Source organism: Ascaphus truei, chromosome 10 (genome assembly GCF_040206685.1).
Source record: "Ascaphus truei isolate aAscTru1 chromosome 10, aAscTru1.hap1, whole genome shotgun sequence".
NCBI classification, from domain to species: Eukaryota; Metazoa; Chordata; class Amphibia; order Anura; family Ascaphidae; genus Ascaphus; species Ascaphus truei.
In genome coordinates, this window is record NC_134492.1 from 2,711,710 (window position 1) to 2,727,486 (window position 15,777).

Genomic DNA, 15,777 nt, shown 5'->3' on the forward strand with positions numbered 1-15,777 from the left:
GCGCCGCAGAGAGACGGTCACCACATGCCTGCAGCGCCGCAGGGAGACGTTCACCACATGCCTGCAGCGCCGCAGAGAGACTGTCACCACATGCCTGCAGCGCCGCAGAGAGACTGTCACCACATGTCTGCAGAGCCGCAGGGAGACTGTCACCACATGCCTGCAGCGTCGCAGAGACGGTCACCACATGCCTGCAGCGTCGCAGAGACTGTCACCACATGCCTGCAGCGCCGCAGAGAGACGGTCACCACATGCCTGCAGCGTCGCAGAGACGCTCACCACATGCCTGCAGCGTCGCAGAGAGACGGTCACCACATGCCTGCAGCGCCGCAGAGAGACGGTCACCACATGCCTGCAGCGCCGCAGAGAGACGTTCACCACATGCCTGCAGAAAGCTAACATAAGATATAAATGGGGATTTCCTATCAAGCTGATTGTGATGCACTAGCGCAGCGCTGCGCAAACTTTTTCAGCTGCGGCCCCCTTCCTGGGAGCCGCAGCATTCGCGCCCCCCCCAAGGCACAGCTTCAAATGATGTTGCGGGTCAGGTCACGTGACACCACCGCATCATTTGCCGCGCGTTGCCATGGCGACGCGTCGCCGAAGACCCGGCTGCCAGTAGGTAAGTGAGGTTACAGAGGCCTCACGCCTCCCCCGGCATTAAATTAAATGCCTGGGTGAAGAGCGTGGGGCCTCTGTAACAGCCTGCGCCCCCCCCCAAATTCCCCCACCCCCCATATATTTCCCAGGATAAATTTCACGCATGCGCAAACAGTAAGCGCCCATCGTGCATGCGTGGATGGCTTGCTGGCTGAGAACCGAGACATTTAGATAGATTTTTGGAAAACCGGGACTGTCCCGGCTAAACTGGTATGTCTGGTCATCCTAATGACAGAGAAGACAACAATAGGACACAGTGGAGAAGAAAAAGAAAGCAAATAACAGCGGACATCAAAAAAAGCGAAAAGAAAAAAACGTGAGAAGAACCTGAGGCGATCTGCTGAAGATCTGTAACGACAATATGTAATATGTCATGATAATGGATGTGTGCTTATTGTTTTGCAGAATAGCCTTGCCAAAGGGGGAAAAAAATCACACTGGCAACCATATACACCCCAAACACAAGACCGACACACTTCCTGCGGAACATATTGTCAATCGTTAATATAGTCTGAGAAGGGCCCTATACAAGGGAGGAAACTTCCATGTAGCCCTGAACCCGATCATAGATACCTCTAAAGCAAGCATGTCAAACTCGCGGCCCGCAACGAACATATTTGCGGCCCAATATTTAACTCGCGCTGCGCGCGCTTTCTGCAAAGGAAAAAAAAAAAAAAACCTCCCCCCTCTCCCGATTGGCTGGCACGTGTTGGCACGCTGCCAGAAATTTTTTTTGGCCCGGAGCCAGCTCTATCCGAGCTTGCATAGTGAGGCCCGGAGCTTGCATAGTGCGGCCCGGAGCTTGCATAGTGAGGCCCGGAGCTTGCATAGTGCGGCCCGGAGCTTGCATAGTGAGGCCCGGAGCTTGCATAGTGAGGCCCGCCTCTTCCTGCTGTCCGCCTCTTCCTGTTACATGGAGCAAGTCAGGTGACTACTGCTCCATGCCTGCCTTGCTTCCCCCTTGCCCTCCTGCTCCGATTTCCTCCCCCGTTCAGATTTCCCGTGTGTGTCTGTGTGTGTGTGTGTGTGTCTGAGAGAGAGTGTTTCAGAGAGAGAGAGAGAGAGAGAGAGTCAGAGATGCCAAGTGTCAGGAAGAAAACATTAATTTTATTGTTCTTTTTTTTTTATACTGTACTTTTCTAAATAAACCTAAGTTTCTATGAAAATCGAAGTTTTTGTTTTTTTGCGGCCCACCTAAACGTAACCCTTGTTTATTTGGCCCGTGTTAGCCTTTGAGTTTGACATGCTTGCTCTAAAGGGTATACAATAATCAGCAGGAAGCAGACTAAATGCCTCACTACATTTTATTATCCCCATTACTCGCATCCACACAATAGTTATTCCAGGATCAACTATTTTTTCATAGATAAACTTAACGTGGGCAACATACGAAACCTTAGAAATTGATGGGACTAGGGTCAATACAAACAGGAGTCTAAACATGGAGATTAAACAAGACACTATTGAAAAATAGCACAGTGGTATTGATAATAAAGGAACCCCCAAAAATGACTTTACTGAAAATGACACAGAAAAAATATCCCCAGCACCCACATGGGAAGCACAGAAAGTGTAATTATTGGAGTCTTCATTCAAGCAGCTTCCCTTAGGAAAAAAGTGAGAGAAAAATACATCTTAACATTAAGCAAAAGCATTCCAGAGCTAGAAGTGAAACACAAACACTCGGGACAGGAAGACATTAACAGAACTAATAGTAGCGAGAGGAAAATGTAACCAACTAACAACACAGAAAATAGAAAATCACAGCTTTGGTTAAAACACGGGTACCGTGAGTAAGGGAACAAGATGGTCTGACTACTGGCCAACCAATTTTAAAACAAAACAAAGTTAATACAACATTAATAGCATCCGTATACAGGACGGTAGCATAACACACGACACAAAAATCATTAAAGAAGAGGTTAGACAATTCTATGAACTACTCTACAATATTGAAGCCTCACGGGACGGAGATGATACACAAATAGGAAGTTATCAATGTTTGTTTCTAAGATTAAACAATGAATCCCAACGCGAGACAAAAACTTGACACACATTACATGTAAAGAAATTGAAAAAGTAATTAGAGAATTACTTAATAGTAAAAGACCAGGCCAAGAGAGGCTACCTCACACCTATTATAAAACCTGTGCCCAATCCACGATACCGTACAGTAGATTCAAAATATGTTAACTCAGAGAAGCAGAAAACCCAAACTAATACATGTCTGAAGCTTACATTACAGTCATCCCAAAGTCAGGAAAAGATTAACTAAATTGTGCAAGCTATAGACCAATTTCACTTATAAATGTACATGTCAAAATACTTGCACAAATATTAGCAAACAGACTGAACGTGCACCTATCAGAATTAGTGAACCTAGTCCCGATGGGATTTACACCCAAAAGAGAAGCAAAAGATGAAGAATTATTAATATTCATAATATATCATATTAAAGCAAACCAAACCCCCGCCTTGATGCTGTCCATTGATGCAGAAAAAGCATTTGATAGGGTACAATGGAGGTTTATGTTCAGTTTGCTAGAACGTATGGGAACTGGGGAAATGTTTAGATAATATGTCAAAGCCTTATATAGTAACCCCTCAGCGAAAGTCAAGCTAAATAGCTAATTATCAGAGACATGCAAAATAATTAACGGTACGTGACAGGGCTGCCCTAATTTTTGCATTAGTAATGGAACCCCTAGCAAAAGCGATAAGGAACCACCCTGACATCACAGGTATAAAGATAGCACTATATGCGGACAATATTCTACTAATTGGAACGCACCCAATAATATCTTTGCAAAATGTAATGAACGTCCTGGAGACGTGTGGGCAAGTCTCTGACTAAAATACATTCATCAAAAAAAGAAGCATTAAACGTAACCCTCCCAGAAACGCTGGCCACTTGAATCAAGGGGGTCTTCCATAGTGACCTGTACCAGGGAAGGGGGGGGGGGGAGAGGCTCCCATAGTGACCTGTCCCATGGAAGGGGGGGGGAGAGGCTCCCATAGTGACCTGTCCCAGGGAAGCGGGGGGGGAGAGGCTCCCATAGTGACCTGTCCCAGGGAAGGGGGGAGGCTCCCATAGTGACCTGTCCCATGGGAGGGGGGGGGAGGTCCCATAGTGACCTGTCCCAGGGGAGGGGGGGAGGCTCCCATAGTGACCTGTCCCAGGGGAGGGGGAGAGGCTCCAATAGTGACCTGTCCCAGGGGAGGGGGGGGGAAGGTCCCATAGTGACCTGTCCCAGGGGAGGGGGGGAAGGTCCCATAGTGACCTGTCCCATGGAAGAGGGGGGGGGAGAGGCTCCCATAGTGACCTGTCCCAGGGGAGGGGGGGAGGCTCCCATAGTGACCTGTCCCATGGAAGGGGGGGGGGGGGGGAGAGGCTCCCATAGTGACCTGTCCCAGGGGAGGGGGGGAGGCTCCCATAGTGACCTGTCCCAGGGGAGGGGGGGAGGCTCCCATAGTGACCTGTCCCAGGAGAGGGGGGGGGAGAGAGAGAGGCTCCCATAGTGACCTGTCCCAGGGAAGGGTGGAGAGGCTCCCATAGTGACCTGTCCCATGGAAGGAGGGGGGGGGTGGGGAGAGGCTCCCATAGTGACCTGACCCAGGGGAGGCTCCCATAGTGACCTGTCCCAGGGGAGGGGGGGAGGCTCCCATAGTGACCTGTCCCAGGGGAGGGGGGCAGGCTCCCATAGTGACCTGTCCCAGGGGAGGGGGGGCAGGCTCCCATAGTGACCTGTCCCAGGGGAGGGGGGCAGGCTCCCATAGTGACCTGTCCCAGGGGAGGGGGGCAGGCTCCCATAGTGACCTGTCCCAGGGGAGGGGGGGCAGGCTCCCATAGTGACCTGTTTATTTGTTATAATAAACTTTTTAATAAAAAAGTGACTGGTCGCTGATTAACCCTTACAATGCCAGACTGTAATGCCAGTACCATGAAACACATAAGCACTGCTGTGATGGCTCTTACAGTAAGAAAACCACCAGGGTAAAAGGATGACGTCACAATGCTATGACGTCACAAGGCACTAGGTGTAACCGCAGGTTCATATTATTGCATCTAGATCCGTCCACTGCTAGAACTTAACGCAGGAACCTCCTAGTGTTTCCATTAGAAGAGTTTATTCGCACATCCCAGTCCTGTAGGAGCTGTCTGAATCAGTAATGAGCGTGGGATTCCGACACGTAGCGTGTTACATGTGTGCGCATGCGCGGAGCGCGTGAGGTTAGCCCCGCCCATTGCGCATGCTCAGTAGTAGGCAGACATACAGACGCTCCCTATTGCGCACGCGCGGTGGCACACAGTTGAAACGATGCCGTTGTGGGCCCTCACGTGACCTTCCTTTTCCCCGCATGTGGCGTGTACCCCCTGCACGTGACAGGGGCGGCTATAAGAGGCTGCACGCGCTCCCTGCTGGTTAGTCGGTGCGTAGCTTCAGTTGAAGGCAGTAATGGCGTCGACGAGTCGGTGAGTGTCCGAGCCGAGCGCCGGCCATGTCACCTGTGTCTCCCGCCGGCCATGTCACCGGTGTCTCCCGCCGGCCTGAGCCTGCCTGGCTGTAACGGTGGGAGAGGGGGCCTGTTCTCGCGCCGCTTCTCCTGGCTGTCGCGTGCAGGCCTCACACCAGCTCGCTCTCTGTAAGGATTCCTTTCCACCCGGGATCCGTACCGCTCTCGCCCGTCCCGCTACTGCTCGGGGCCCGTACCAACTCCCCCCCGCTCGTCCCGCTCCCCCCCCCCTCCCCCCCCACCGCTTCACGCTCGTCCCGCTTTCCCCCCCCACCCGCTTCACGCTCGTCCCGCTTCCCCCCCCCACCCGCTTCACGCCCCACCCGCTTCACGCTCGTCCCGCTTCCCCCCCACCCGCTTCACGCTCGTCGCGCTTCCCCCCCCACCCGCTTCACGCTCGTCGCGCTTCCCCCCCCACCCGCTTCACGCTCGTCCCGCTTCACGCTCGTCGCGCTTCCCCCCCCACCCGCTTCACGCTCGTCGCGCTTCCCCCCCCACCCGCTTCACGCTCGTCGCGCTTCCCCCCCCCACCCGCTTCACGCTCGTCCCGCTCCCCCCCCCACCCGCTTCCCTCCCCCCCACCCGTTTCCTTCCCCCCCACCCGCTTCCCTCCCCTCCACCCGCTTCCCTCCCCCCCACCCGCTTCCCTCCCCCTCCACCCGCTTCCCTCCCCCTCCACCCGCTTCCCTCCCTCCCCCACCCGCTTCCCTCCCTCCCCCACCCGCTTCCCTCCCCCCCCCACCCGCTTCCCTCCCCCCCCCCCACCCGCTTCCCTCCCCCCCCCCCCCACCCGCTTCCCTCCCCCCCCACCCGCTGCCCTCTCCCCCACCCCCACCCGCTTTCTTCTCTCCCCTCCCCCCCGTCCCAGTAGCATCAGGTGTACATAGACCCAACAATGAGTTGCAAACTCGCTTTATTAGTGTTACAAAAATAACTTGTGTTCTGTATTAGTTATGTAGTGATGAAGGCATGTTAAAGTGACATAGCTTGGATCAGAACTTTTGTTACATGGGCTGAGTAATGCTAATTAGAATAACTGTAAATGATTTGTCCTGTGTCAGAGGCCCTGTCATTGTGTTGATGACGCTGAACTAGTTAACTTGTGTAGGTTATTCTAGTCTAGGAATCTCAACTCCTTCTTCTACGGTTTCTCCATTACGTGTGCTTTAAAGTTGAGTATCTTTTGGGTCGTTGGGGCCAATTCTATTTCATGTTTAGAAATAAATCCCATTATTTATAAAAAAAAAATGTTTTGTGGTACTTCTTAATTTATACAAATATATTTTTTACCAGTTACTTCAATTTATCAGGTGGTATTTGAAGCATCAACTGTGTGGTCACATGCCACAATCCCCTTTTGGAGAGGTTGTGTGCAACCTAAATTGCTAAGCAGCTTCAGGTGGGAGCCTCGCTCATGTCTTATTGCTAGAGTCCAGAACCACAAACATATTTAAACATTTAGAAAGGAAACTGCACCACGTTTTTGATTATGAAATTCTACAGTGACTAAATTTGCCATTGTATGGTCTTTGGGTCACAGACATCCCACTTCTAGCTTAGAACAGTTCAACACTTGCTGCAAGTTTCCTTACATCTTTTACACAAGAGCCCTTCTGTTTTATTTGTAAATTTCCATGAAAGTGGGTAAACAAGTTCTGAGTTTCTAGCTAAAATGACCAATTCTGCGTGATTGGTCAGACACTTAAAAATAACGCAAATGAGATTTCTCCAGGTTAGGCATTATATCCAATCAGTCTACAAATCAAGTCAACCCCATGCTTTAACTCTGTATGAGGACTGGTGTCTGCACCAGCCCCACACAAAGGACATTATCTCCAGAATATATCAAAGTTTATCCTCTATCAAGAGCAATCAAACCCCCGATAACTATATGGTATCCTGGGAAAAGGATCTTAACGTCTGTATAGATCTCGATATTTGGAAAGACATCTGGGAAGCTGCCTCCAAAAATTCATTGTGCGTTGTGATTAAAGAGAATATTTACAAGTTAATATTCAGATGGTATATGACTCCTGCATGGCTTGCACTCTTTTCTCCCAGGTGGTTGTGGTGAAGTGGGGAATATTCTGCACATATTCTGGTCATGTCCCAAAATCCAACAAACATGGACGGAAGTGTTCACCTTAATACACAAGATCCTAGAAATCACTGTCCCACATGACCCAGTATATATATCTACCTCTATCTATATCTCTATATCTATCTCTATATCTATATATCTATATATCTATCTCTATATCTATATATTTTGCTAGGAAAGCCAATGGCCAATATTCCCCCCAAAAAAGCTAGAGTACAAGTCCAAATGTTAAATGCTACACAGTGTACAATTGCCAAAAATTGGAAACAACCTGCCCCCCCCCCCCCCCATCCTTAAACCAAATAAATAACAACATTTGGCATATAGTCTATATGGAAAAATTCTCAGCCTATCTGAACGGCTCTACCTCACAATTCTCTGAGATTTGGGCTCCTTGGTTTCGCCATGCAGGTATATCCCCATATATAGATTAGACGAATACTTGGAACAGAGTGATACATGTGGTAATTAAATTGTTGTGTACTGTGCTACATTGTTACAAATGCTACCCCTCCCCCCTCCCTGATCCCCCCTTTATGAGTTATATGTTTTGTTTACTTTTATTTCGTATGTAGAAAAAATGCTCAATAAAAATTTAAGTAATAAAAAAAATAACTCAAATGAGAACAGTTTTCTCCATGCCAGACTATTTTGTCCTCCCATGGATTTTTATGATGGAAAAGGTCCTGTGAGACCATAATGCTATGGAGTAATTATTTTTGCAACTTTCAATACACCTTTTACAGGTAAACTTCCTGTAGAAATTTCTGCTGAGCAGTTTCATTGGTATCTGAAACATTGTCCAGTTTATAAACTGATGTTGGTGTCATCCTATCACCTACCCAGATTTGGTTAAGCCAAATAAAATAGCTATTATTTTTTTTTCAAAATATACTCACGCTGGCATGCAGGCCACGAATCTTGACAAGTACAGGCGCATGTGACTTCACGCTTTTGGTAGTGCGGGCGCACAATTTCCGAGGCCTTAGACACCCCATATTAGAGGGTTGGGGTTCCTTACAATGCATCTGATTTCAGACTATTGAAGAGGGTTGAGGTTCGCTTGAATGTCACATTATAATTGTAGGGTTTCTTAACGCAAAAAAGTTGCACACCACATGTTTCTAACTTTCAATCAGTTGGTGTTTTGACTTCAGGACTAACTTTAGAATCTTGATTCATTGACTACTTTGTACAGTAATGTGTACAGTTTGGTAAAATGACACAGGCTAAGGCTCCTGTGTGCGTTTGACGGGGTGCCTGGCGGCGCTTGTTACCTGCATCAGTGCGACCTGATGGACACCAGGCAATGCGTGGCGGGGGAGCGGCCATGACTTCATGTGGCTGGTTTGCCCTTACTGGTTGAGCCACTGCCATGACATGGCCAATGCTTAACTGTAACGCCAAAAGACAAAAAAAAAAATTCAGTGTCGATTGCTTCTTGTTCGTCCATGTGTGTCTCTGTCTGTCTGATCGCAAAGGTTGATAGTGAGGGGTTCTGGGGAAGATATGAGGATTTCACCCGTGCGGGCCAATTTTTTTTTTCTTCCTTGGAGCAGTTCGACCCTTCTCACTTTACGAGTTGTGCAGGCCTGGTATATAGTGATATCAGTATTTTCATGCACTATAATTTATTTGAGAATTTAATTTTCAGGAACAAGGTTTCAAGCCACATCTGGTATTATTAAAAAAAAAAAAAAAAAAAAAAATCCGGTGTAAACTGCAATAGATTTGAAGTCTCTAAACATAGCATTCATTTTCTATTGTCTTACAAAAATGTAGGCCCAAAAGCTAATAACTATTACAAACTCTAAAACAAGGTATACAAGTTGTGCATGCCTGATTGTTTCCACTCATAATGAAATGAAAGGTTTGGGTTGGCAATGAGATTGCCTTTAGGGCAACTTTTAGAGGACATTCTCTTCGATTTTTAAGAGATCAGCATTGATCCTGACATCTATGCAAGAACTAGATGAGCGAATGGGTCAAATTGAGCAGCAAATTGTTCGCATGTTTTTGACACTTCCGGATAGATGCCTATTCTAAGGCCTCGTCCATGGTTGCTGCTTGCTGGCGGAGGCGCGCTCCCGCTCAGCACTGAGCCCCTACAGCCGCATTTAGAGCGGCTTTAGTAGGGGCTCGTCTACGCTTCCGCAAGCGCACAGAAGCGTAGGTCTTACCAGAATTTTACATTTCAGCGCTCGCCGGAGCGCAGGGCCAGTCACGTGAGCAGTTCGCCCAATGAGGGCGAACCAGCTCCGTGACGTCACTGGCCCGCCCCCTGACAGCGCGCTGTCTAAGGCAAGGGAAAGCACCTGCTTTCCCTGAGCCTCAGCACGCCCGCCGGAACCATGGTCGAGGCCTAAGATGGCTTGCAAATGAACACATTTGGGCGAATGCACCTGAAATGGCAAATTTCCCTTTGCATGAATGTCATATGTGCTGATATTCTCATATTTGTCAATGAACAAAATTGGGTGCACATCGGCACTAAGCCCCTCCCAGTTGTCACTGTTCACATTGTGTGATTTTGTGAGTGAAGGAAGCAGGGTGTGGGTTGGTGATAGTGTGTAGGGGCACAGGAGGTGACTAGCAAAGGAGTTGGGCTGCAGGGGGAGTACATTTGGGGGCATTGGGGTGGTTGGTTTTGTTATGGGAGAGTCAGAGGCAGGAGGGTCTTTGCTGGTGGCTCTCTTGTGTAACTGAGGGATATTGCAAAAGGCAGTGCTGGTGCAAGAGCAGGATTAGCAGTAGTGCTGTGCATTCTTCAGGAACCTGCTGCTTCTCCTTCTGAATAGCCCGTTGGGCAGCGCTTATAGCGACGGCTTGGTCGTGATAGCTGGAAGTCATCTCAATTTGATTGTTCCAGCGACCATAGCCTGCTGTCGCTGGCACGAAGTGTAGCCTTAGAAGAACATGTCTGAGTTGAGCTTGGAGGTGGAAATCCACTTCCTTCCACCTCACTCTTTGGAAGTAGCTGCTTTAGAGGAAATGGGTAGGACTGAGGATTTGGAGGCTATTTCCTCTGTCATTCAACTTGCATGTGGCGGTAGGGGTAGATTTAGTTGCTCTTAAAGGGTGTCTGCCATTATCCCTACCTGTCAACGATATGTTTATTTATGTATGTACTGTCTCTTGTATCAGTTCTTTGTTATTCTTAAAGTATGTAAAATGGTTATGCACAGCGCTGTTTAGAGGTTGGACCTGCAGGGGATTAACTCTTGTAAAAAGAGCTGTAATCACATCAATTTGGTATTGTAGGTCTGGACACTGATGGGAGTAAGCCTATTGTTGAGGAACCAGGGAGAGGTCGACCACCTGAGTGGACTTGTTCTGCAAGAAAGCCGTAATCCCTGTATTGTATGATTGGAAGGGAATTGTGTGGGCATTGTCCTGTGTATATATCACATTTACCCCTGAGGAAGAAAGCAAGCCTTTCGAAACGCGTAGGGTGTTCCTGAGAGGTCCTCCAGACTCGGTGGTGAATCCTGTCCCCCTTGGAACTGGCTAAACCGATGCCCGCTGACTGCCGAAATCGGGCGGATATCCATCCGCATACACATCAGCTCCGTTTGGCGCGCTTCCAGTAGCCGAGCAGGAAGGAACTACCATTCCCTGGCAGACACGAGATTCTTGCGTGTCCACGGCGTACAGAGGCGGATGACACTAACAGAGTGAGCCAGTCACATCTACGGTGGAGAAATACGGGTGAGCCCAGCAGTGCGGTGCAGCAGCAGCCATCCATAGAGGGGATACTCTAATATATCCACTGCTTGATACCTTTTTACATTCGGTAAGCAGGTACCCCCACCTGAGTTGGAGTGTCCTACAGTTTTCATTTTTATGTATTTTTAATGCTTTATTAAATGTGTTTGTAATTGGTCATCTGTTGTTCCCAGCGTCCGTCTTATGTTATATGTTTGTATGTATGCCTAACAGTATTACACTATGTTATGATTTTTTCCTTACATGTTCGTTCATCACATGTGGAATATCCATTCCTGGAGAAACATCCACGCCACTGGTTGTATATTTATATTACTATTATTATATGTTACAATTTGTTAGTGCAGAGCGCCATTGATATATATATTTTTGCACAGATCTACACCTGACTGGGGTTCAGGGATATATCACAGGCTGCCTGCACAATAGGATATAGCGCTACCTATCTGTTTTTTACACATTGTCCTGTGTATGCCTACATCCTGTGCACTGTTAAGGATAGGAATGCTGTTTTGGGCTTCCTGGCACACCTTCAACAGCTGTAATAATCAACAGTCTGGTGCTGTATGCAGAGATGAGGACTATTGTTCCTACCCAGACTAGATGGCATATCCCGGATTGGGACAGGGGTATTAAATACTCCTTCTCCCCAGCCTCAAATTAGTAATTCTGGACCTTTTTATGAAGGCTGTGTATTCTGAAGCCAGGGTCACGATTGATGTGTGAATGGCCCCCGATAGCGTTAACTCAGCTCCCTTTTAATCACTCCAAGTCCTATAATATTTCCTCCACTTTATTGGAAAAAGCAGCAGAATACAGATACTTGTGGATGGTATGTAGTGGTGATTTATAGTTGGAAACAGGTAAAAAGAGATGGCCTCACCATGGGAGATTAACAGAGAAGGGTGCTGTACTCAGTCTCCAGGGTGGAAAAGGAAGTGAGGGGCAGTGTGGGTAAAGGGAATAGTCTTGGAACAGACTATCTTGAACAAACAGGAGGGGGGGCAGACCAGCCCATTCTGGTGAGGATCTGAGGCTGCAGTAGCAGCTCACTGATTTCATGCCCAGAGGCAAGAAATGCAACATTGTTACATGTCACACAGGCACAGTATGTGTATGCAAACTCCATGCAGCTGAAATATAACTGACTGACAGGCAGAAGCTGCAAGGGAAAGAGGGGGGTGAACCAAAAATGTAGTTCTTGTTCCATGACAGTGTGTTCTGACAGGGAGTCAGCAGACGGGAACCGAGGAGACCCAGTGCTGAGGTCTGTGAGCATCATCAGCCTGAGTGGTGGTTTGGAGTGAAGCAACAGCAGGGAATTTAAAACTGCTAGCTAGTGGAGAGCAAGTCAGTGCTGCCCATACTACAGCGGACAGCCGCGCAAGTTGGGAATGCATATCGGGGTAAGCTTCCAGGTGGAGGTCTCGACACCTAGGTCTTTAGGTCATTACCCCAGTTGGGTGAGTTTCTTCTGTACTGGACGTTTGTGGAAACTTCTTCCAATAAATTCACTTTAGTTAAACTCTGCAGTTCTGTCTAGTGCACTGATTCCTGGTGTAATTGTCCTTGTCTCCCATGACATCGGGTACTGGTTGGTAGCATATGTAGTATATAGTTGTAATTTAAGGCAAACTGTTTAAAGTAGTAATTAAGTTACACAACGTGTTCAGTTTCTTGTATTATAAATTATACTGCTGGTAGCAAACAGTAATGCATTTGTAGTAAGTATTGTAGTGTGATAATGTGGGGTGGATGTACCTATGTATGGACTGGATATGAGATGGTGATATATTTTTTATAATAGTAAGTTACTTTAAAAAATCCGTTCTGTAGTATTAGAAAATACTGTATGTCTTTTACAGCCTGGTGCTAATTTGAATTTAATAGCAACCATTTAGTCATATCCCCTTCCTCTTTTGAAAGTCTGAGGTGCATTTTTTTGAGCAACAGATTTGTTGTTACAAACAGCAGACTCTGACAGCTGTAACAATGTTACACTTAGTAATATGTTGCATATTATTTATTTATAAAATATTTTACCAGGAAGTAATACATTGAGAGTTACCTCTCGTTTTCAAGTATGTCCTGGGCACAGAGTTAAGACAAATAATACATAGTTACAAATACAGTTACATAATGAGCAGGGTATACCTTATATACAAGACATTGCTTGCACAGTTAAAGATAATTTGTATTATGGGCGTTTGAAACAGTTACAGACCAGATTAAAATGTGAGACAGCCTTAGATTTGAAAGAACTTAAACTGGTGGTGGATGTAAGAGTCTCTGGTAGGTTGTTCCAGTTTTGGGGTGCACGGTAAGAGAAGGAGCGTCCAGATACTTTGTTGAGCCTTGGGACCATGAACAGTCTTTTGGAGTCTGATCTCAGGTGATAGGTGCTGCATGTGGTAGGGGTGAGGAGCTTGTTCAGGTAGCTGGGTAGCTTGCCCATAAAGATTTCGAAGGCAAGACAGGAAAGGTGAACTTTGCGCCTAGACTCGAGTGATGACCAATCTAGTTCTTTACGCAGTGGTGTGTGTTATAGTTGCATTGGAGAACAAAACGACAAATTGAGTTGTAGAGGGTGTTAAGTTTGCTAAGGTGGGTTTGAGGTGCCGAGCCATATACCATGTCTCCATAGTCAATAATTGGCATTAGCATCTGCTGTGCGATACGTTTTCTGACCAGGAGACTTAGGGAGGATTTGTTCCTGTAAAGTACCCCTAGTTTGGCATAGGTCTTGGTTGTCAGGGTATCAATGTGCATCCCGAATGTTTAGTGGGAGTCAAACCATATGCCCAGGTATTTAAAACAAGTAACAGGAGTTAGGCTAAGGCCCCGCTGCCTCAGACCACGCGCAGCACTGCAGACAGGCGGCGCGTGGAGAGGCACTTGGGTCTTTTTCCGGTCCAAAGAGACCATTTTTTCGGGCGTGGATAAAACGGGTGGGGGGCGCGGCCATGATGTGAGGGGGCGGGACCGCCTGTCAGCCGTTCAGCCCCTCAACCTCTGTCGCTGAGCCCCTCAACTCCTCACACACAGACACGCACTCACACAGACTACCACTCACGCACTCACAAATACACACGGGGGGTGGGTGAATCGGAGCAGGGGGGAATCGGAAGGGGGACCCTCCCATCCCAAGAGGAGAGAGTCTGTGGGAGGGAGCAGGGTGGTCTTCTTTGGTGCTGCAGTTTATTTAAAATAGCTGCTTTCCCCCTACACTCTCCTCCCCGCTCCCCTAAGCCTCCCCTCCTCATTGGCTCACAGCCACACCACGTGACGCGTCGACGCTTGGGATTACAATTCTCTTGAATCCCCTGGCGGCTGATGCGTCACAGTGTGTAGTGAGCCGTGCAGTCAGGGGGGACTGGGACCGGCTCGGGAGGATTCCCCTGCTGGTGGGGAACGCTCGTGCGGCCGCCCACGCCGCCGGGCGCAGCGGATCCCAGCCCTTAGGTTGTGTTAGTGTTAGTTCTAATCTGGAGCTCAGTCGATGGAAGCTTTAAAATTTTAGTCTTGGTCCCAAACACCATTGTTACAGTCTTGTCAGTGTTTAAAAACAGTTTGTTTTGGGAAATCCCGTTTTCGAGTCTCAAAAAGTCAGACTGAAGTATGTGTTATCGGCTGCATCATTTCACTGACTGCAGCATAGTCAGAAAGGTGGCCATTACGTTGGGCACACCATCAGGATTGTTACAGATTTATCCTGTGGCACCCGTTTCATCCTTGCAGAACCCCAGCGTGCTGTGGAAACCCAGTTAGGAAACACTGCTCTAGATATATTTACACTTAAGTTACTATATAAATGACTAGAGGGGATGTGATGTCACGTGTCTCGCTGCTGCTTTCAGTGTTCCTGCTTCCTGGGTGTGCTGCTGCTGTGGGGCTGGCACTGTGGCGGGGGCTGGCACTGTGGCGGGGGCTGGCACTGTGGCGGGGGCTGGCACTGGCCCACAATCCAAAAACTAAATGCGCAAATTAATTTACTGTTGAGTAATAGACTACTGAAGACCGGGGGCCCTGGCCCAGAGAGTGGACACTGCCAGGGTCATTCCAGTCACATTAAAGCTACTAGTTTTATTACGTAAATATTATCTAATCAAATACTTTAACAAACAGCACAGGTCTTCAGTAGTACTTCCGGAACACCAGCAGCGACCCAGTAAGTAACCCACACCAAGCCAAACTCAAGAACACAATTGCTTGGACCTGAGGCTACAACCCTATTAATACACCCAAAATGAACTTTAATTCAAATAGACACATTGACATGTTTAGACTGCGAAGGGGGGGGGGGAGGGGGTAAGAGAATGACAATGTACCTTTGGAGACTGAGCCGTGCAAATTTGTGGAGAGTGTGAATCTTTTGCCAAGATTCACATATCTCTAGACCCAACTTGTAGTGCAGCTGTTTGTATCATCATACAATAGATGTTAGTGTACTCTACTACTAAGAGGAAATGTCCACTACACATTGAAATAAATCTGTAGAGGGGACTCCAAATCTAATTTGTCCAGTTTAGATGCATTTTATTAACTGCAATGCAGATGTGCCCTCAACTTTGTGTGGGAAACTGCTATGCAAACCGTTTCAACTGCACTCTTCCAACTGATACTTGAACAGCTACTGGTAATGGGTATACAATTTGGGCAACGCTTTGCGGTCACCTTGCTACAGTTGAGGAATATAACAATTCTAAAATTAGCTATCATTAAAACACCTACTGTTGTATGTCACACAAGATGATACAGCTAAACAATGTCCCTGA

The 15,777-nt window shown here is 47.7% G+C and overlaps 1 protein-coding gene and 1 long non-coding RNA gene across 5 annotated transcripts in view; one reads left to right on the forward strand and one right to left on the reverse strand.

Moving 5' to 3' along the window:
• LOC142503433 (uncharacterized) overlaps positions 1-4,883 on the reverse strand; it is a 48,442-nt gene extending 43,559 nt beyond the window's left edge. The window contains exon 1 of the long non-coding RNA XR_012804017.1: positions 4,637-4,883. This is a non-coding gene — a long non-coding RNA (uncharacterized LOC142503433). The remainder of the gene's footprint in view (positions 1-4,636) is intronic.
• Positions 4,884-4,975: 92 nt separating this feature from the next.
• Positions 4,976-15,777, forward strand: part of GTF2B (general transcription factor IIB) — a 31,496-nt gene continuing 20,694 nt past the window's right edge. The window contains exon 1 of one of the 4 annotated variants that reach the window (XM_075615602.1): positions 4,976-5,134. In XM_075615602.1, coding sequence (XP_075471717.1) covers positions 5,118-5,134 — 17 coding nt within the window. In that variant the 5' untranslated portion in view covers positions 4,976-5,117. The other 3 variants (XM_075615599.1, XM_075615600.1, XM_075615601.1) reach the window with 3 other exon arrangements.